Source organism: Pseudorasbora parva, chromosome 22 (genome assembly GCF_024679245.1).
Source record: "Pseudorasbora parva isolate DD20220531a chromosome 22, ASM2467924v1, whole genome shotgun sequence".
Classification (NCBI taxonomy): Eukaryota; Metazoa; Chordata; class Actinopteri; order Cypriniformes; family Gobionidae; genus Pseudorasbora; species Pseudorasbora parva.
In genome coordinates, this window is record NC_090193.1 from 33,016,202 (window position 1) to 33,038,635 (window position 22,434).

At 41.3% G+C, this 22,434-nt stretch overlaps 1 protein-coding gene and 1 long non-coding RNA gene across 4 annotated transcripts in view; both read left to right on the forward strand.

Annotated features, from left to right (window-relative positions):
* The first annotated feature begins 308 nt into the window (after nucleotides 1-308).
* LOC137058689 (uncharacterized) lies at nucleotides 309-6,043 on the forward strand. Its single transcript, XR_010900796.1, has 3 exons — nucleotides 309-440; nucleotides 5,398-5,502; nucleotides 5,644-6,043. It is a non-coding gene; the product is annotated as an uncharacterized lncRNA (long non-coding RNA).
* A 13,346-nt stretch (nucleotides 6,044-19,389) lies between these two features.
* mst1rb (macrophage stimulating 1 receptor b) overlaps nucleotides 19,390-22,434 on the forward strand; it is a 29,605-nt gene continuing 26,560 nt past the window's right edge. For all 3 annotated transcript variants that reach the window (XM_067431624.1, XM_067431625.1, XM_067431626.1), the window contains exons 1-2: nucleotides 19,390-19,602; nucleotides 20,967-22,260. In XM_067431624.1, the coding sequence (XP_067287725.1) occupies nucleotides 21,058-22,260 (1,203 nt within the window). In that variant the 5' untranslated portion in view covers nucleotides 19,390-19,602; nucleotides 20,967-21,057. The remainder of the gene's footprint in view (nucleotides 19,603-20,966; nucleotides 22,261-22,434) is intronic.

The following is a 22,434-nucleotide window of genomic DNA, read 5'->3' on the forward strand; positions in this document are numbered from 1 at the left end:
TGTGAGGATTTTGCACACATTTATTTAAAAAACTTAGATCTTAAAAAAAGGCTTTATATGCATGTTAAGAATATCCCTCATTGTCTTCTTATTGACTTTCAGCACTGTCACTGGTGTGTTACAACTGTGCCACATATCCATCCGCAACATGCACACCAAATGTTACCTGTTCTTCAAACCAACAGTGCAGTTCCACGAACACATGTAAGAATAACATGATTATGAAATGTGTGCATTTGGTAAGGAATATGTTATTGACTGGGTTTTCTAGTGAATCTTTATAATTTTTAATGTTGTTAATTTTATAGATGGCCCTGGTTTTATCACCAGTGTGAAGCAATGTGCAAATTCTTCCTCGTGTGCTAATTCGAGCTTAAGTCTTGGATTGTACGGGACGTCCTCCCAATGCTGTTCTTCAGATAACTGCAACAGTGCTACAGGTAATACAGACATGTGAAAGTAAAGGAAACATGTTTCCCATGATTATTTCTTAATTAAATTAAATTTTTGAAAATGTCCTTTTTTATTATTATTATTATTATTATTATTATATATTTTTTAATTGTTCATGAAATACATACAGTAAATTATACATAATATATACAGTGTGGGGTAAAACAAACTAGAAAAAAAACACAATAGACAACTGCTAAATAATTGGAAATAAAAACAAAAAACACAAACACAAAAGGGTAGTGAAAAGAAACAACTTGTACTTAGGATATGTATTTAGGGAGTAGTTAGATGTCGTCCATATCTTTAGTATTTTCCTTTTGTTTATTACTATATAATGATTCATAAAATGTCCTGAATATCTTGTTTATTTCTTGTGGTGGGTTATGAGTTATTTTATTTTCTGGATTTTTTATGGTAGTTATGAAGGTTTTTTCTTTATTTTGTTTGAGTAAGTTAGCAAGATGTTTCCCAGATGTATCATTATGTTCAAAGTAGTGAGATTTTAATCGTTGTTTTTGGAATTCTATTTTTTTAAGGATAATTTCTTCCAGTTGATTTTTTATATTATTTAGTTATTTTAGGGTCTGATCACTTTGGTTTAGACAATATGTGTAATTTAATATTTTTTATTTGTTTTCTAATTCTTCTTCTAGATTTTTGTTTGTCCTGTGTTTATATGTAGAATATGATATAATTTTTCCTCTTAAAACTACTTTAGCGGTTTCCCATAATGTCGATGCAGATATATCTAGTGTATCATTTATTTCTAAAAACGATGTCCATTCTGTTTTGAAAAATTCATTGAACTCTTTATCTTGAAGTAAAGATGTGTTCATTCTCCATCTTTGTGGAGATTTAGTATAATTTTTATTGTTGAGTGTTAGCGTGATTGGTGCATGATCTGAGATAATGATTGGATTCATTTTAGTCTCTATAATATCTGAAATGATGGAGTTACTAGTCAGGAAGAAATCTATACGTGAATATGACTTGTTTGCTGGTGAGAAGTATGTGCAATCTCTTGTTCTAGGATTGTTAAGTCTCCAGCTATCGCCAAGTCCAAAATCGTTCATGTATTGTTTTATTGTTTCAGTGGAGCGCCAGGTTTTAAACAGACTTGCATTAATTGATTTGTCTATTGATGGATTAAGGGCAGTGTTGAAGTCTCCACCAATGATGAATTTGGATTGTGAAAATGTGGATAGAATTGAGAAGATTTTATGAAATATATGATCGTTGTCTGTGTTTGGCCCATAAATGTTAGCTATGGTCATGTCTGTGTTATTTATAGATGCATTAAGGAGAATATAGCGTCCCTCCGGATCTGATATTACGCTGCTGTTTATAACTGATGTGTTTTTGTTAATCAATGTAGCTACTCCTCTTTTTTTAATTATATGAAGCTCCATAGATCTGAGTGTTTTGAGTGGTTTTTTTTTTATTTCTGTTTCTAGCAAATGTGTTTCCTGTAACATACATATAGCCTATCAGCCTTTAGTTTTTTTAGGTGGTGTAGTACCTTATTTCTTTTAATTGGTGAATTGATGCCCCTCACATTCCAACTAACAAATTTTATGCGTGACATTTTTCAGTTATAATTTAATAAAAAAAATTTTTTATAAAAAACTTCTCCTATACAAATATACATATAGATACAATTTATCCGTATACATTACATAGATTTCCAAACTAAACAAGATATATATTGATTGACTTGCGCAATTCATTCCCCATTTGTGCAAACTACTACATATTCGTGACATAGATCTAGTTTCGTTTTCACAGTTTACATGAACACACAGACACAAAAAACTTAATACATGTAGAACATTAGTGAGATTTAGTAGCGTTTTTGTGGTAAGGATACGATGTTGACAGACATTCTTGTTGTTCAGTCTTGTTTGGTTAGCGACATGTTGTTTTTTTGTTCTTTCTTTTTTTTCTTTCTCATTTACATTCAGGTTGAGTCAAGTTCTCTGTATAGTTGTCCGTTAATATACAGTTTGTCTATTACCAGCGATCCCCTTTTTCCTTCGTTTCTGTGCCGTTTCCAGAAAATGCAGAAAATGTCTGTTTTATCATAAATTAACTATTACTATTTTGAATCAATCTGTACAGAAATTAAAAGTTCACACAAAAATGAAAATATTGTTATTGTTTTCTCCTCCATGTAATGAGAATTTTTCAAAGGGGTAGTAAAGCACATTTTTTCGAAGGCTTGATTGTGTTTGTGGGGTACACAAAAAAAATTGCATTATTTTTCTTATATTTTACCTTTATTCTACACTGCTCTTTCCCTCCTCGTAAAAACCAAAAACGGTCTGATAGCTTCCTGGTTTTATGAAGCCGGTCTCTCAAAAAACACAATAGGCTCAGATTGGTTAGCTGGCTCAGCTGTGTTGTGATTCGCTAACCATCTAGTCATTTGCTGCCCTAGGCAAGATTTTACTTGGTGCCCCTTGTATCAAGTTTCAGGACTAACATTACATGTTATCAGTTGTGGAAACACTGGTACTGTTTTATTTTTGTAATGCATTGATGTTTTTTTTTTTTTTTGTGTTGGTCGTTTTAAAAATCATACCCTGAATCCAGTCCATTCTACCCCGTAATTATGTTTATGTTATATATTTTTTAAAGGCTGATGATAGTTAAACTATACAAAAAAATAGCACGTAACATTACAGCCTAAACACAAACAGCAAGAGTGATTGTATTTAACATTCATGCACAAACTGAGAAATAGCAAAAGTGTTTGTTTTCCAGCAGATGGCAGCAATCTTCCACTAAACGATGCACATTCATGCTATCACATTGAATTAAACTGTGAAATGTAGATATTTAAAGCTACACTGTGTAACTTTTTTAGTTTATTCTTAGCTAAACACTTAGTTATTTCAAAAATATATGTGCTCATTAATGTATATCTACTTCTTTCAAGTAATAAAGTATTCTCTTAAGTTTATAATATGCCATTGAAAATACATACGGGTGAGGGGTTCGAATGCCGGTAGCCATGTTGCTCCTCCATCTTGAAAGTACAGTAGCCAAAGAGGGACATACCCTTAAATTCAAGCTTCGCCTTTCGCGTTTTAACACTCGATGGCACCGTGTTGAATGTGAAGAGGGGGATTGCCATGTTAATCTTGGACTAAATCGGGAGTTAAAATGAAATCAGAATTGAGAGGAATAGAAAATAATATTTACTGGATGGTCATATACCTTTACACCGCTAGATGGGGGAAAATATCACACAGTGTAGCTTTAAAGTGCTACATTTGCTATTACTGATTTCCATATATTCCCTTAAAATTGCACAAATGTAGAGTATAAACATTAGGCTATTAAAAAAGTGATAGAGTGATTTTGTAAAAAATCATGTCAGTTTTTTATAAACACATGAGTACCCAGAACAGCTGCTTGCATAACGTTTAAGGTAAAAAATAACTGGAATTAATTAGAGAACATTAGTATTTTACTACTATGCAATTAAATAAACAGTTCATTTATTTTATCACTTTACCTCTGGCTTTATCCCTTCACTTTATTCCTTATCTTTCCTGCATCAGGGCTTTGGTCTTTTTGACACTGTGAATTTGACCATCTGTCATAAATAATCAGGCAAATTTCACTGTATCTAGCACGAGCATCCAAAAGCAATCCTGTCTACATTAGATGCTGCGAGAGCCAACACATTCCCAACGTTAAAATGCGGCAGAAGGGGAGAGTACTTAGTTTTGTTTTTTTGGTTTTGGTAATATTTCAAATTATTATTAATAAAATAGAAAAAATCACTAATTTTGGTGCTCCTATGGATGAGTGGCGCCCCTAGCATTTGCCTATTCCGCCTATGCCGCGGGCCGGCCCTGTGTTTGGGAAACCCCTTACCTTTTATTTGTAGTCTGTAAAGACTGTGGATCTATAGTGATCACAACTGAATGGCACCGTTACTTTTGTATTTTTAGAACTATTATATAATATCTGTTGCAAGAACTATTAACCCAAAATTAACACTAAACATTGGCTTTACTATAGTAGCCAAATCAAACACAGAACCATGTTTAGCATGCCTGCACATAAACAAGCATGTAGATAAACAATACATAAAAGTGCAAATCAAAGAATAATTTACACTAATTCCAAGCAAGTTTGCTGTTGAGATTTAAAAAGGTTTGTAACGTTAGGTGTTTGTCAGATAATGTTAAGTATGAATAAGTATTTACCAAACTGTTTTGCAGAGCCAAACATTGTCATTGTCAACACATCAGCATTGTCATTTGTTTACTTCCTTGTTGACAACACATCGACAAAAAATAAATCATACTTACAGGTTGTGGCCCGTAAACTTGGAACTTCTCCATCTTTCAGGACAAGCCGTTGTGCGAATCCTGCATTGAACTCTCAAAGATTGTGGAAGCTTTCCTCCGTAAAATGTGCAGCAAAGAGAGAGATTTGGGTAATAATTATGAGGGACCGAGTTAAAAATAAATACATTTTAACCATCGATCCCTAACTCCCTCTGTCCCTAGTAGGAAGGCAGAACAAAGTGGACCTGCAATCTTGATTTAAATAACATAGCAATAAAATATGGCCTTGTCTCCCTTATTTAATATTCTTGGACGAGGGGGTTATGTAAATATAGAGGCTGGTGATGTCAGCAACCTTGGAGGAACGTCTGTAGTCCCAACAGGCCGTTTGCTGTAGTCCTTAGAATTTTTTTTTTTTTTAATATCTTCCTTTGCTTTAAACTTTCAATGTTGTAACTTTGCAGATGTGTTGTTCTCAAACAGCAACTTCACATACTAGCTTAAGTTAGAAAAGTGAAATATGTTACTTGTAGTATCATTACTTGAATAATGATACTTGTGGTGTTTCTCTTCTTTTTTAAAGTATCTAAGTTGCTAAGGCTTTTTAAGCTTTAACTGTCTCTGCTTTTCTTTATAGCTCCGGACTCAGTGAATGATTTGACGTGTTACAGCTGCAATGGAACAAACTGCTCAATCATACAGAAATGTAAAGGTGGTGAGAACCAGTGCATCACTGCAACAGGTGATTCATGTCATGTCATGTCATTCAAATCTAAAGTAATAATCTACTACAGACAGAATAGCTGTTTCCTAATGTGAATGAAACCAATTAATCACTTCTACTTTGCTTTCCACCAAATCCATTTCTTCTCTTTTTTCACAGTCAGCGGCATGGCTTATAAAGGATGCGGGAGCCAAACCTACTGTAAGAGCTTGAGCACTGAATTACTGAGCAATTTATTGAACACAAGTACACAAATGATCAGTTTATCATTGCTCACATGTTGTGGAACAAACCTGTGTAATAATGCCCAGAGTTTGACACAGGGACATGTGCTGCTGCTTGTTCCAATACTTCCCTCCTTTTTTACATATGAGAGCCGTTTTAGGTTTTCTTTTGGACGCTTGTCGTTGTAAATGTTAAGCAATTTCAAGCTTTTGTGATTAATTGAGGGGAACTTGTTTGTTTAAAATGACCACCTGTCTAAACAATCATACTGTTGCATTTCTAATCATGCATCTAATAAATAAAATAAATATAACATTAGGATGACTTTATTTATAGAGGGAGGGGAGGGAGAGAGAGAGAGAGAGAGAGAGAGAGAGAGAGAGAGAGAGAGAGAGAGAGAGAGAGAGAGAGAGAGAGAGAGAGAGAGAGAGAGAGAGAGAGAGAGAGAGAGAGAGATCATTCACAAGGATGAAGAGTTCTAAAATGTATTTTTCTTTGAACATCTTTTTGCTTTAGTTATTTTAAGTATTGTTTGTTATTTTGGCTGGGCTCTCCACTTAAACTATTGTGCCAAATTTCCATTATTATTCTCTTATTTATCTTATTGGTTATTATCCATGGTTATTGTTACTTATGTGACTGATTACATTCTTTATTATTTTAAATAAAAAGTTATTCTCACTGAGCTGGTGGCTGTGATTGTTTTTATTCAAACCTATTGGTTCTCCCAAGGTCCCCCCCCCCCCCCCCCCCCCTCTCTCTCTCTCTCTCTCTCTCTCTCTCTCTCTCTCTCTCTCTCTCTCTCTCTCTCTCTCCTTTGTTACTGACTCCCCAACCCTAGACAGGTTTTTATGTATCTAATATAATATAGTTTCAGTGGTGTGGATAATACCACTTAACCATTTTTTTGTGAAATAAAACAATTAAACACCATTATATGAGTTAAATAACTGTTTTAATATGATTTAAATCAAACAGCTAAACTAATGCAAAATTCAAACTAGTATAAAAAACACAAGGAAATATTAATGTTGACAGTAACCATTTGCATCTTTGGTTCTATCATATTATGTATGGTTTACAATTTGAAAAGACTGTAAAAAAACAGATTTTAATCAAGCATATTGCCTTCTGCATGTTTGTCTATAAAGTACATTTCACAAACAAATGTAGATGCATTTCAACTGAACTACAACATGACGAATTCATCCACATGATATAATATAATTACTAACTGTTCATCATTTTTCATCAATCGATCTGCCTGGCATTAATATTAACAATGTGTAAAATTCACAGCAATTAAACTCTGGATTCAGGATTTTAAAGGGGTGACTTTTCATTGAGCTTTTAATAAAATCATAATATAAGAATATCCTGCAAGTTTCTGACCTGAAAACTTCCTTGTTAGTAAAAGAAAAGCTTTTATTGACAGCTGGCTCATCAAATAGGGATCTGCGAATATGTGATGTTAGAAAGCAGAAGATCAACGACTAATTGTATTTAAAAAAAACGATGCCATGCCTTCTATATTGTACCCTACAGGAACAATTCAACACGTATGTGAGTAAAACATTTTTTTTATATGTAATAGTATTGTATTGATATATACTGATTATGTGTATGTGTCTAACTAAACAGAATTAATGACAATTACAACGCGGTCACAGTAGAATATATCCTTTTGAGGTGTTGTTAGTGGTTCATTGTCGTGCGATTCGGGATCATACTCTGGGTCGAACATGTATAGGCAAATCATTCCGGGTGCCATTTTTCCACATTGGAAGTTTCCAAAATAATTTCCCATGTGACAGGGGAGTCAAAATTCATTATAATATGCAAAACTGTTATCCAGTCATAGCAGTGGGTGTTTACTTCCAAGTCTTATAGGCTGCACACCCATAAAAAAAATTGTTTCATGAGCTAGGCTAAAATCCAGGGTAGAAAAAAGCCGATTACTTATTTATTAAGATGGTTTTGAACGTAAAAACCATAGAGCATAAAAAATAGGTGTTCTTTTACAGTCTATGGTAAAAACACACGGACATCATAAGTTGACCTCAGAGTATAATGAGGGGTCAGAGCATGACCCCTTTAAGATCAAGTTTGGTACTATGACACATTACTATTTACATGGTGTGTGTGAGATGTATTTATTATATTCATCAAATGAATAATATTGACTGACTCATGAATATTGATACTAATCCAGCCACCCAAATCAAACTTATGCTTCATTTCAGAGCTGTACAATCTTCAGGTGTGTCACGCCCGGAAAGAATTAATTCATGTGACTGGAAGGTAACCAATGGATGTCTGCATGGCATAAATAATGTATGTCGACTTAATACGGCGCTGTGCAGACCATATAGGTGCAGACCTGCAGATCGATCGGTGGCTGACTTGAATCAGTGCATGCCGGTTAGAAATTTTGTGACAAACAATATTTTAAGATTTGCAATCAAGCATAAAATACCCTCTGCTTGTTTGTCTATAAATGACAGTATGACTAATCTACCAGCCACCCAAATCAAACTCATGCTTCATTTCAGAGCTGTACAATCTTCTTTCATCTTTCTGTGCAACCTCCTCCAATATAATAATACTTGGAGATTTTAACATTCATGTCAATAATCCTTCCTGCCATTTTGCTACAGAATTCCTGCAGTCACTGGCCTGCTTAAAACTCAGGTAACATGTTGACGTTCCCAAACATATCAAGGAGAATATTCTTGACCTGGTCATTATTGAGTTTGCTTCACTAAGTGCACCATTTGTGTATGATCTGGGTGTATCTGACCATAAGGTCATTTCCATGGAGATATCTTTTCTATCTTCCTACATCAAGGCCAAACCTGAAATATGTTTCAGAAACCTGAAAAATATTAACAAAGAAAACCTGAGCTTAAGCCTTCAACATCTCGATTTTGCTGTCTGTGGGATTCTACAATAAGACACTGAGCAGCATTTTGGATCTGCATGCCCTTATTAAAGTCGGAACAGCCACGTAATCCCGCTCAGATCCCTGGTTCACAAATGACTTGTGGAAATTAAAGGCAACTGGACGTGCCCTTGAACGATGGTATAAAAACTCAGAACTAACTGTTCACAAGCTGGCCTACTGGGACCACCAAAAAGCTTATTTGAAGTCCATCAAAGAAGCACGGTCATGGTATTATTCAAATATTATTCAAGATAGTCCTGGCAATTTTAAACGGCTGTTCTCCACTATAAGTCATCTCCTAAAACCTCAAATTGCCCCGTTCATTGGGTTAACAGAAGAACGATGCAAAGAAGCACGCATGACCTCAGAACTAAAATTAGTCAAATTTGTTCATCCCTCTCTGTTTTCTCCTCAATGTCTGTTCCAACTGTCGACTCACAGTTTGGTATCTCGAGGCCCTCCACCTGCGCCCTTGACCCCTTCCTACAGCTCTGGTGAAAGAAAATATTACTGCCATGATTGCCATCAGTCCCCTCATCCCCATGATAATAAACCAATCCCTTCAGTCTGTCTGCCCTAAAAACAGCTATAATTAGAACATTACTCAAGAAATCCAACTTGCCACTTATTTCGAAGGTTTTGGAGAAGGTAGTTGCCATGCACCTTGAGAGGACCATCTCAACGACAACAACATTTTTGAAAAGTTCCAATCTGGCTTCTGTTCTGGCCACAGCACAGAAACAGCCTTAGTGAGGGTTACAAATGACCTGCTAATGACAGCTGATGCTGGGTCACCATCACTCCTGACATGTCCATCATGTCCTCCTGGATCTTTCAGGAGCGTTCAACACGGTTGACCATGGAATACTTCTCAAACGACTGCTCAATCTATTGGACTTGATAACAATGTCTTGCAATGGTTTGAGTCATACCTCTGAATTTGTGGCCATGGGTAGCTCAAGGTCCCTGTCACATGCGGTTGGTTGAAGGGTACCTCTCTTACTCAATTTCTACATGCTTCCTCTCTGTAAAGTCATCAGTCGCTTGTGACTGATAATGAAAATTTCATTTCACTGCTACGCTGATGATACACAATTATATGTGAAAATGGACACTCATTCATCATTATCGTCATCATTATCAACACTTTCTGCCTGCCTGGAAGAGATAAGGAAGTGAACTACAACTTTCTCCAGTTGAACAGCCCTAAGACAGAAGCCATCCTCATTGGTTCCCCTCATCAGATCATCCACCATAATCTGTATTACATTTTCTGCCCAGGACATTCCTCTGTCATCCATAGTCACCAATCTCAGTGTTAGGTTTGATCCACACTTAACCTTTGAGGCCCACATTAAATATCTTTGCAAAACATCTTTTTGTCACCTCAGGAATTTAGCCAGACTCAGTCCCTCACTCACCCTTCATGATGCTGAAAAAGTCTTTCATGCCTTTGTCTCCTCAAAACTGGATTATTGTAACGCTCTTTTCTTTGGGATTCCTACAAAAAGCATCCAGAAACTCCAGCACATACATAACAGTGCCACTAGGATCCTGATGAGTGTGCGCAAATATGAACACATCCCACCAATTCTTCAGTCTCTACATTGGCTTCCTATTTCAGCAAGAGTATAAAGTTTCCCTCCTCACACATCAGTGCATCAATGGCAATGCTCCCACCTACCTCCACCCACCTAACTCATTACTCCACACATCTCAGCACATTCTCTTTGCTCCACAAACACTCATTGGCTCCATCCCCCTTGGATTAAAACCTGTCACGGTTCATGGATTCCCTGTCTCACTCTTGGGTGCGTGTTGAATGTTGGTGAGGGCGGAGCCTGGGATTGGCTCATCACGCACCTGTGGCTGATCACCTGCACCAGCTGCAACTCATCACTTTCACCCTATTTAGTCTCTCTGTTTCTCTCTTGTCTTTGTCAGAGCGTTGTTGGATGTTCCCCTTGTGTCTCCGTGTTGGTTGTCGTTTCCCCCTTCTGTGAAACGCTGGATCCCTTCCCGGATTACCTCAACCGCGCTCCCGAGTCACTGCTGCTCACAGCCTGCCCGTGTCGCCAACAGAGTCTCTCTCACTGCTCCGTCTTATCCGGACTTCTTCTGTGTTCTGAGTTTTGGCTTCTGTGACACTTCTGTCAATAAACTGAGTTACTTGCAATTGAATCCTGCCTCTGTGAATCCGTTACAGAACGCTCTGACCAACCATGGATTCAGCGAGTATCAACGCCCTACTGACCAGCAGCAACGAGAGACTGGACCAGCAGGAGGCGAACTTAACTGCCACAGGACAGGCAGTACACACCTTGGTGGCACGGGTGGCCGAGCTGACCCAACAGATGCAACAACTCGTCGGTCCCACTGTGCCCGACCCACCGCCGATTCCCCACACACCATCTGCTTCGCGGCAACCGGAACCACGTCTGCCTACCCCCGAGAGTTATGCCGGTGAGAGCAATTATTGCAGAGCCTTCCTTACCAAGTGTTCCTTGTTTTTTGCTCTTCAACCGCAGACTTTCAACACAGAAAGATCCAAGGTGGCATTCGTCCTCACCCTACTCTCCGGACGAGCCGCACTTTGGGGAACGGCGGTGTGGGAGAACCAACATCCTTGCTGCTCCTCGTTCCAGACGCTGGCGGCAGAGATGAGAAGGGTGTTTGACCGAGCGGTGACCGGAAGAGAAGCGGCACGTCAACTCGCAGAGCTCCGCCAAGGTAACCGCTCGGTCTCGGATTATTCCATCGAGTTCCGCACCCTGGCCGCCGAGTGCAAGTGGAACGAGGAGGCACAGTGGGACATGTTCCTGCATGGGCTGGCTGACCGCATCCAGAAGGAGATATTCGCCATCGACCTTCCGGAGAAGATTGACGGTCTCATTGATCTTGCTTTGAGGGTGGACGCTCGTCTGAGTCGGCTGAGGTCCAGGATGGAGCCTCAGCATGGGAGTGTCGAATGCCCTCAGGCCAGCGCTACGGATGCAGTCAGCTACACCTTCGACCCGGAGCCCATGCAGGTGGGTCGAGCTCGGCTCTCCCGGGAGGAGAAGGCGAGACGGAGATCCCGTGGTCTTTGCCTGTACTGCGGCGGGAACGGACACCTGCTAGACTCCTGCCCGGTAAAAGACCACGCCCGGCGGTAAAAGGAAGGCTACTGTCGGGCGGGATCTCCGTGGAAAAGACCTCATCCTCCACTCTCCTCCCGGTGAGATTGCTGTGGGCAGCTCAGGATTATTCCAGCCTCGCCCTCCTCGACTCGGGAGCGGAAGGTAACTTCATTGACTCTGCCCTTGCTCACAAACTTAACATACCCACCATTGCACTCAAGAACACCATCTCTGTCAACGCACTCAACGGACAAGTTCTCCCTGACATTTCATTCACCACTGAACCACTTACACTGATCACTTCCGGCAACCACACCGAACGCATTTCATTTTTCATCCTGGACTCCCCTTTGGCTCCCGTTGTCCTCGGTCACCCTTGGCTGGAGTTACACAATCCAAGGGTTGACTGGGGACAAAACTCTGTGTCTGCGTGGAGTGATAAATGTTATGAGTCTTGTTTGGTGTCTGCTTGTTCGTCTGTTTCTCGTTCTGTTTTTCAGAGTGAGACGGTGAATCTGTCTAACGTGCCTCCGGAGTACCTCGACCTGAAGGAAGTGTTCAGTAAGTCCCGAGCTGCTTCTCTCCCTCCGCATCGTCCCTATGACTGTGCTATAGATTTACTCCCAGGTAAGTCTCCGCCTAAGGGCAAACTATACTCTCTTTCTATTCCAGAGAGGGAGGCCATGGAGAAATATATTTCTGATTCTCTAGCCTCCAAATTCATCCGCCCTTCCTCTTCTCCAGCGGGGGCGGGGTTCTTCTTCGTGGGGAAGAAGGATGGTTCTCTGCGACCTTGCATTGATTACCGAGGGCTGAATAACATCACGGTAAAGAATACCTATCCTTTGCCGTTGATGTCTTCAGCTTTCGAGAGGTTACAGGGAGCATCCGTCTTCACGAAGTTGGACTTACGTAACGCTTATCATTTGGTTCGCATCAGGGAGGGGGATGAATGGAAAACCGCATTTAACACCCCCAGGGGGCATTTTGAATACTTGGTCATGCCTTTCGGCCTTTCCAACTCCCCAGCGGTTTTCCAGGCACTCGTCAATGATGTGTTGAGAGACATGGTCGACCAATTCATATATGTCTACCTGGATGACATTTTGATTTTTTCTTCGTCTCTCCAGGAACATGTTCGACACGTCAGACGAGTGCTTCAGAGGTTGCTAGAGAATGGGCTTTTTGTCAAGGCGGAGAAATGCGCTTTTCATGCACAGTCTGTTCCTTTTTTAGGGTACATCGTGTCATCGGAGGGAATGCGCATGGATCCCGACAAGGTTAAGGCTGTAATGGATTGGCCAAGTCCAGATTCCCGTAAGGCCCTACAGAGGTTTCTGGGGTTCGCCAATTTCTATCGGCGTTTTATTCGCAATTTCAGCCAACTAGCCGCACCTCTGACTGCCTTGACCTCTCCCCGAATAACGTTCAGGTGGTCCGATACAGCCGAGGCTGTATTCGCCAAACTGAAAAGCCGCTTTGTTTCGGCTCCCATCTTAGTCGCCCCTGATCCCACACGTCAGTTCGTGGTAGAGGTCGACGCGTCAGAGGTGGGGGTAGGAGCGGTTCTTTCACAGCGCTCTCCCTCAGATGACAAGATGCACCCGTGTGCGTTTTTCTCCCATCGTCTTTCTCCTGCCGAACGCAATTATGACATTGGTAACAGAGAGTTGTTGGCCGTCAAGTTAGCGTTGGAGGAGTGGCGTCATTGGCTTGAAGGGTCGGGGGTACCTTTTATTGTATGGACGGATCATAAGAACCTTGAATATATTAGATCTGCTAAAAGACTCAACTCCAGGCAGGCTCGGTGGGCACTTTTTTTCGGACGTTTTGACTTTGTTCTCTCGTACCGCCCCGGGTCTAAAAACATCAAACCCGACTCTTTATCTCGTATTTTTGATGCTTCCGAACGCCCGGTTACTCCCGAGTGTATTTTGCCAGAGAAGATAGTTATCTCTACACTCACATGGGAGATCGAATCGAAGGTCAAAGTGGCCTTAGAAGGGGTAACGCCCCCGCCCGGCGGCCCACCGAGTTGTTTGTTCGTTCCGGAGGGGTTAAGATCCGAGGTCCTCAAATGGGGTCACTGCTCCAACATTGCCTGTCATCCAGGGGTAAACCGCACTTGCAGTTTAATAAAGCAACGATTTTGGTGGCCACTTATGGCTCGCGACACTCGCAGTTTCGTTTTGGCTTGCTCGGTCTGTGCGGTTGGTAAGACATCTAACCAACCTCCCCAGGGGTTACTTCAGCCGCTGTCTGTTCCTTCGAGACCCTGGTCCCACATCGCTCTAGATTTTGTTACCGCCCTCCCGCCCTCCCAGGGCAAGACGGTCGTTTTGACCGTCGTGGACCGATTCTCGAAGGCAGCACATTTCATTCCCTTGCCCAAACTACCCTCAGCCAAGGAGACAGCGGTATCTGTAGTAGATCACGTCTTTCGGTTACATGGCCTCCCGATGGACGTGGTCTCCGACAGAGGTTCCCAATTTGTGTCCAAATTTTGGCAGGAGTTTTGTAAATTACTAGGAGCCACGGTTAGTCTGTCTTCGGGTTATCACCCCCAAAGCAACGGTCAGACCGAGAGAGCCAATCAGGATCTGGAGAGAGTGTTGTGATGTTTGGTATCCAAGAATCCTTCATCCTGGAGCCAGCAACTCTCTATGGTTGAGTACGCTCATAACTCGTTACCAGTGTCATCTACGGGCCTTTCGCCATTTGAGTGTAGTGTAGGTTACCAGCCACCTATTTTTCCTAGTCTGGATTCCGAGGTCGCGGTCCCCTCTGTTCACGCCTTTATCCAGAGGTGTCATCGCACATGGACCAGAGCCCGTGAGACTCTGCTCCAGGTGGGAGCGCGCACCAAGGCTAAAGCCGATCGCCACCGGTCTAAGCCTCCCGTTTACGTCGTCGGTCAAAAAGTGTGGCTTTCTACCAAGAACATTCCTCTCCGCTCCGTATCTAATAAACTTGCTCCCAAATTTATCGGCCCGTTCACTGTCACCAAGATCATTAGTCCGGTGACAGTCCGCCTCAAACTCCCTCCGGCGTACAGGAGGATTCATCCCGCCTTCCATGTATCCAAAATCAAACCTGTTTTTCACTCCCATCTTAATCCGCCAGTCCCGGTTCCCCCACCGCCGCGACTCGTAGATGGGGAACCAACTTATTCGGTTAATCGCATTCTGGATTCTAGACGGAGGGGACGCGGTTTCCAGTACTTGGTGGACTGGGAAGGTTACGGTCCGGAGGAGAGAAGTTGGGTTCCTGCTAGGGACATTCTGGATCACTCCCTTATTGATGATTACAATCAACAGGTAAGGTCGGCTGGGAGCGTCAGGGGACGCTCCTAGGGGGAGGGGTACTGTCACGGTTCATGGATTCCCTGTCTCACTCTTGGGTGCGTGTTGAATGTTGGTGAGGGCGGAGCCTGGGATTGGCTCATCACGCACCTGTGGCTGATCACCTGCACCAGCTGCAACTCATCACTTTCACCCTATTTAGTCTCTCTGTTTCTCTCTTGTCTTTGTCAGAGCGTTGTTGGATGTTCCCCTTGTGTCTCCGTGTTGGTTGTCGTTTCCCCCTTCTGTGAAACGCTGGATCCCTTCCCGGATTACCTCAACCGCGCTCCCGAGTCACTGCTGCTCACAGCCTGCCCGTGTCGCCAACAGAGTCTCTCTCACTGCTCCGTCTTATCCGGACTTCTTCTGTGTTCTGAGTTTTGGCTTCTGTGACACTTCTGTCAATAAACTGAGTTACTTGCAATTGAATCCTGCCTCTGTGAATCCGTTACAAAACCTGCACCACTGGACAGAGCCTTCTATGCCGCTACTCCACGCCTGTGGAATGCCCTCCCTGAAAATCTGAGGGCTCCACTAACAACGGATGCTATTAAAGGGGGGGTGAAACACTCAGTTTCAGTCAGTGTCATGTCAATCTTGAGTACCTATAGAGTAGCATTGCATCCTGCATATCTCCGAAAAGTCTTTATTTTTTTTATAATTATATAAGAAAGATGCGCTGTTCCGAGTCTTTCCGAAAAAAGCCGAGCGGGTGGGGGCGTGTCGTGTGAGCGGAGCTAAATAATGACGTGTGCAGCAGCGCGCTGCTATTGTGTTGAGTCGAGTGCGTCATCCCTAACAGCGGGAAAAAAACTTTATTCAAAATAAAAATATGGCTTTTAATCAGATACAGCCATACATCTATGATCCGGAATCAGACCCAGAGGCTGCAGTTGAACAGGAGCAGCAGCAAAAACGACTAGAGCAGGACGTCTCTATGTGGTACAAGTTATACACTAACTATATAATATGCTTAGCGGCTTGTGTTATTTACATATTTATACTTGAATTATATCGTCGTATTTTTGTCTTTGAAGGTGTACATGTGGGAAGTGCAGTTGTGCACGTGTGTTTGTGTGTTTACGCATGGTTTGTGTAGACAGTAAGCGGACCGGTTTTGCACAGCAGGATTAGTTAGTGTTTACATAGAAAGACACGGAATAGTAGCGCATTTGAATGAAGAAGCGCGCTTATTTAGTTCAACATATTTCCCCACTCTTTGTGTATTGTTGTTTGGAGTGCTTTTACAATACACAAACATAAAGTTACACATATAGTGGCCAGCTAAACAAATGTACACGCACTACACATCGCATGCTCCATTGATCAATTAGCTATACGTGATCATGTTTGGGCTACTTGATGAGCATAGGCAAAGACACAGACATTTGAAGCAGTCTCACTCACCGCCCGCGGTTCTAACGTTGGGACCTTTATCGTTGGGACTGCTCCATCCTTCAGCATTAGGCGATCGGAAAATCCTGTGTCGAGCTGGGCCTTGTTTATGAAACAGTCGGCACCGAAATGCAGCGAACAGATATAAACATTCGCGCAACTCAGTTGCTGATCCGGAAAAGCAAATTACATCCACTGTTGCCTTAACGCGGGGTTTTGGGGAATCTGTGCAGGACTGTCTTGGTCTGGCAACCAAAAACGCACTTTTTTGGTGACATTGTTATGTGCACATCACCTGTTTAGCATCCTACAAGCCAGCGCTTTGATGGGCGTAGCCTGTTGCTTTCGCTCTCTCCCTCGCTCTCTCTCACTCTTGGGTGCGTGTTGAATGTTGGTGAGGGCGGAGCCTGGGATTGGCTCATCACGCACCTGTGGCTGATCACCTGCACCAGCTGCAACTCATCACTTTCACCCTATTTAGTCTCTCTGTTTCTCTCTTGTCTTTGTCAGAGCGTTGTTGGATGTTCCCCTTGTGTCTCCGTGTTGGTTGTCGTTTCCCCCTTCTGTGAAACGCTGGATCCCTTCCCGGATTACCTCAACCGCGCTCCCGAGTCACTGCTGCTCACAGCCTGCCCGTGTCGCCAACAGAGTCTCTCTCACTGCTCCGTCTTATCCGGACTTCTTCTGTGTTCTGAGTTTTGGCTTCTGTGACACTTCTGTCAATAAACTGAGTTACTTGCAATTGAATCCTGCCTCTGTGAATCCGTTACAAAACCTGCACCACTGGACAGAGCCTTCTATGCCGCTACTCCACGCCTGTGGAATGCCCTCCCTGAAAATCTGAGGGCTCCACTAACAACGGATGCTATTAAAGGGGGGGTGAAACACTCAGTTTCAGTCAGTGTCATGTCAATCTTGAGTACCTATAGAGTAGCATTGCATCCTGCATATCTCCGAAAAGTCTTTATTTTTTTTATAATTATATAAGAAAGATGCGCTGTTCCGAGTCTTTCCGAAAAAAGCCGAGCGGGTGGGGGCGTGTCGTGTGAGCGGAGCTAAATAATGACGTGTGCAGCAGCGCGCTGCTATTGTGTTGAGTCGAGTGCGTCATCCCTAACAGCGGGAAAAAAACTTTATTCAAAATAAAAATATGGCTTTTAATCAGATACAGCCATACATCTATGATCCGGAATCAGACCCAGAGGCTGCAGTTGAACAGGAGCAGCAGCAAAAACGACTAGAGCAGGACGTCTCTATGTGGTACAAGTTATACACTAACTATATAATATGCTTAGCGGCTTGTGTTATTTACATATTTATACTTGAATTATATCGTCGTATTTTTGTCTTTGAAGGTGTACATGTGGGAAGTGCAGTTGTGCACGTGTGTTTGTGTGTTTACGCATGGTTTGTGTAGACAGTAAGCGGACCGGTTTTGCACAGCAGGATTAGTTAGTGTTTACATAGAAAGACACGGAATAGTAGCGCATTTGAATGAAGAAGCGCGCTTATTTAGTTCAACATATTTCCCCACTCTTTGTGTATTGTTGTTTGGAGTGCTTTTACAATACACAAACATAAAGTTACACATATAGTGGCCAGCTAAACAAATGTACACGCACTACACATCGCATGCTCCATTGATCAATTAGCTATACGTGATCATGTTTGGGCTACTTGATGAGCATAGGCAAAGACACAGACATTTGAAGCAGTCTCACTCACCGCCCGCGGTTCTAACGTTGGGACCTTTATCGTTGGGACTGCTCCATCCTTCAGCATTAGGCGATCGGAAAATCCTGTGTCGAGCTGGGCCTTGTTTATGAAACAGTCGGCACCGAAATGCAGCGAACAGATATAAACATTCGCGCAACTCAGTTGCTGATCCGGAAAAGCAAATTACATCCACTGTTGCCTTAACGCGGGGTTTTGGGGAATCTGTGCAGGACTGTCTTGGTCTGGCAACCAAAAACGCACTTTTTTGGTGACATTGTTATGTGCACATCACCTGTTTAGCATCCTACAAGCCAGCGCTTTGATGGGCGTAGCCTGTTGCTTTCGCTCTCTCCCTCGCTCTCTCTCACGCGCTTCCGGTAGAATTGTCCGTAAGGCCCATACAAGGAAATTCCGCCCCCGTTAACGTCAAAGGGGACGCATGATCTCAAAAAACTTGCCGAAACTTATGACTAACCGGAAGTAGTATTTTTGACAAAGAAATACTCCCATCAAACGTCCACCTTAACTTTTGAAACTTTGTCCATGTTTAGTATGGGATTCCAAGTCTTTAACAGTGTAAAAAGATCAGTATGCATGAAACAGCATTTCACCGCCCCCTTTAAAACGGGTCTTAAAACATACATGTTTAGAAAGTCTTTCAATGTTTAAATTGCTTTGTGTTTACATTTTTGTGTTGTTTTTAACTTAATTCTTAATTGCTCTAACTCCTTTATTTTGTTCTTTTCCTCCCTTTTAAACACTTTGAGATTTTGCTTTATAAATACAAATTATTATTATTATTATTATTATTATTATTATTATTATTATTATTATTATTATTATTATTATTATAAGCCTATTATTAAGTAGGCCTACATTTCACAAACAAATGTAGATGCATTTCAATTTCAATTCAACCACAACATGAGAAATTAATCCACATTATAGCTACAATATGTTTTCGAGCTGTTCATAAATGTTGACTCCTGTCTGGCATACACGTTTAGAGTATTCATCAAATGGGTAATATTGAATCCTACTATGGCGAAGCTTAGGACGGAAATGAATATTAATAAGATTACGTGACAAAGGCCGTCACCATAGTAGCGGTCATTCCGTATGCTGGTAGGCGTGGCCTATCAGCTTCAGTCCGTTCCCTAAAACACCAAAGACGGCTCTCTAATCATGTGTTTCTAACGATTCTTATTAACTGGTTTTATGTATAAACGAAAGTTATTATATTGAGTTATTATTTTGGGAAGTTGTTTCCTTGCTTTCATTGTTTTCATTCGTGGAAGTGTCTACATGTTTAGAGCATTAGAGTTGGAAATGCATTTATTGAACTGTTATTCACCGGGATATCACTAACAGCTAACAGGTGAGTGTGTTCTTATTATTATTTTATCCAAAACTTGATTTTAATATTATTTAATAAATAAATTAGGTGTTTACAAGATTACATTTTTTCTCTTGTAAAACATAATTGTAAATATTCGACCATAGGGTCTTTAATTTGTCAATTGCCACTAATAATGATTAGACTTTATAAATGGGAATAGATACAGTGCATCACTATACGTTTTGTTTATTTGTTATTAAACGCTTTAATAACTCCCAATTATAGCGTCATTCACTTTGAATAAGCAGTCTGCATTTAAGATAATCATTCTACAAGCTTTGGGACCCTGTGAGATTTATGTTTTGGTCAATGCAAATACAAAAATAAATAATTCAGAATAACTGAGACTATCTGAGACTAGTACATTGCACATAGTGCACTCATTTTTTAGAGAGTTGTCAGTAAGTATGCAATACTTAATATAATAGTCAGTAATATATCCAATATTTAAGATAATGTAACATAGTAGAGTAAGTTACTTGGCTTGACTGCAGAGTTGATAAGCCTATATCAAAAATGTTTTTGCCCTTACTATGCATTATTATATGGTGATTATTTGCATTAAGTATTCCTTTTCAATCAAAAGAGACGCGTGAGTTATTTTTGGGTCACTACACACCGGTTGAGATCAGTTTTAAATAAAACCCATACTACTTTCCATTGTTTCCATAAATTCTATACATGTAGTGCATTCAGTGCTCCAGTGCAAATGCTGTGGCACGATTTTGAAAAGTAATTACTTCATTTGTTACTTTAAAAGGTGCTTGAATGAAAAGCACAACAGTCCATTTGCAACTTTTGCTCAAAAAAAGCACGTCTAGGTTGTGACAAGAATGTCAATTAGAGAGGCCCTCAGTGCAGAACATGGTGATGAGTTCTGTTAATAAATAACTCAGAGGAGAACCAAGAAATATTACACAGAACAGTCTGTTATCTCAGAATTGTGTAACATTTTTATTTACATTTAATGATTTTGTATCTTGCAGAGACATGACTTAAATCTGATGGCACAGACAGACATGAATGCTCAAAACCTCTCTTAGTATTTATAGACTTACTGATGGCAAAATTATTAACGGTCATTGAAATTGTTTCCCTCCATTACATTAAGACATTGTTTATGTAATCTAACTATAATTTTTTAATCTGAATCCTTTATTCATGATAGTAGGATTTCTTAGTAATTACTTGCCAATATAAAGTTAGGCTATTGTTTTTTTTTTTGTTTTTTTTTTTTTACAAGATATGGAGATGACTAAATGATGACAGAATTGTCATTTGTTGTCAAAGCTATTGATTAACCATTTTAAATGAAGCTTCTTTTGCAATTGTTCTTTTCTCAGGGCTTCCTGTTCTCAGGATGTGTTCATTGACAGATGCCTGCCAGAGGTAACCGAAACACACTACAGACATTTTTTTCACCCTGTAGTGGACATGGTCCATTGGGCCACTCATCTGGTGACATGTGTCTGGATACAGGCTGTAATGTCTACTGCATTAGACACTTGTCCCCCAACGGCCCCCACTGCTGTGGACTTCTCTGTGCAGTACCCCATGACTTACTTTCAGACCCGCAATCCCATCCAGAACATAGTTACCAATGCCCTTTTCCAAGAGATCTATGTGGCCTCTCAGAACGTCATTGAGGCTGTGAACATCACTCTAGGGAAACTGTGGGAACTCCGTACAGGACCTGTGGCCAGCCCGGAGTGTGAGATATGCGATTTGTGTGATATCCCAAGAGATCCCTTCCATGAAGACACAGACAATGAGGTGCTGCTTCTAGACACTTTCCTGATGTACTTGTACTCGTGTGGAAGTTCCCAGTATGGAGTTTGCTATTTCCATCAACTCCATGAAAATGGAAAACCTCCTGGGCCTTCAAAGTGTTTATTCCGGAAGAAGTTCAACTCTCCACAGTTCTGTCCGGATTGCATCGCCAGTCCTTTGGGAACTAAAGTCTCGATGGTGGAAGAGGGTCAAACGGTGTACTTCTTTGTTGCGGCAACGGTGAACAGCAGCGTGACTCAAAAATACGGACGCATGTCCATTTCCGTACGCCGACCGGTTGCAACCGAGGATGGTTTTTACACCGATGTCAGAGGGTTGACTGTTTTGCCTTCTCTACGGCAGACGTACAGCATTGAGTACATGTACAGCTTCTACACGCAGGACTTCGTCTACTTCTTGTCTGTCCAACGAGAGAGAACCGACTTGGACTCTTCGCCCTTTCAGACGAGACTAGGCCGCCTACCACGCCACGAGTGGGAGATGCGACGGTACCGTGAAATTGTTTTAGAATGTCGCTTTGAACCCAAGCGGCGAAAGAGAAGCAACGTCAGCGAACCTTTCAAAGACGTGGTCTACAATGTGGTTCAAGCGGCCCACTTTGGGAAGGCTGGACGGGAGCTCGCCGACGAGCTGGGTGCTGAAGAAGAGGATGATATCTTATATGGTGTGTTCGCTGTAACCGATGACTCAGGTGTTCCTGAACCTGATTCGGCACTTTGTGCGTTTCCGATGGATACAGTAAACACAGCAATAGATGATGGGGTGGAGGACTGTTGCAAGTCGGGACCAGAGCAACTTTCCAGAGGCCTTTGCCATTTTCAGCCCTGTGAGAGCTGCCCACACGAGGTTGGTGCATTTCAGCTTTTTCAGCCCATATTCAAAAACGGTTGCATATTCTGTATGATTTTGAACCTTTTGCAGACCGATATTCTTGTTTTTTTCTTTAGAAAGACAAACATAAATGGTAATAAGAGGCAAAATATTAGTTACAGATGTATATTTAGTAAGTAATCCACTATA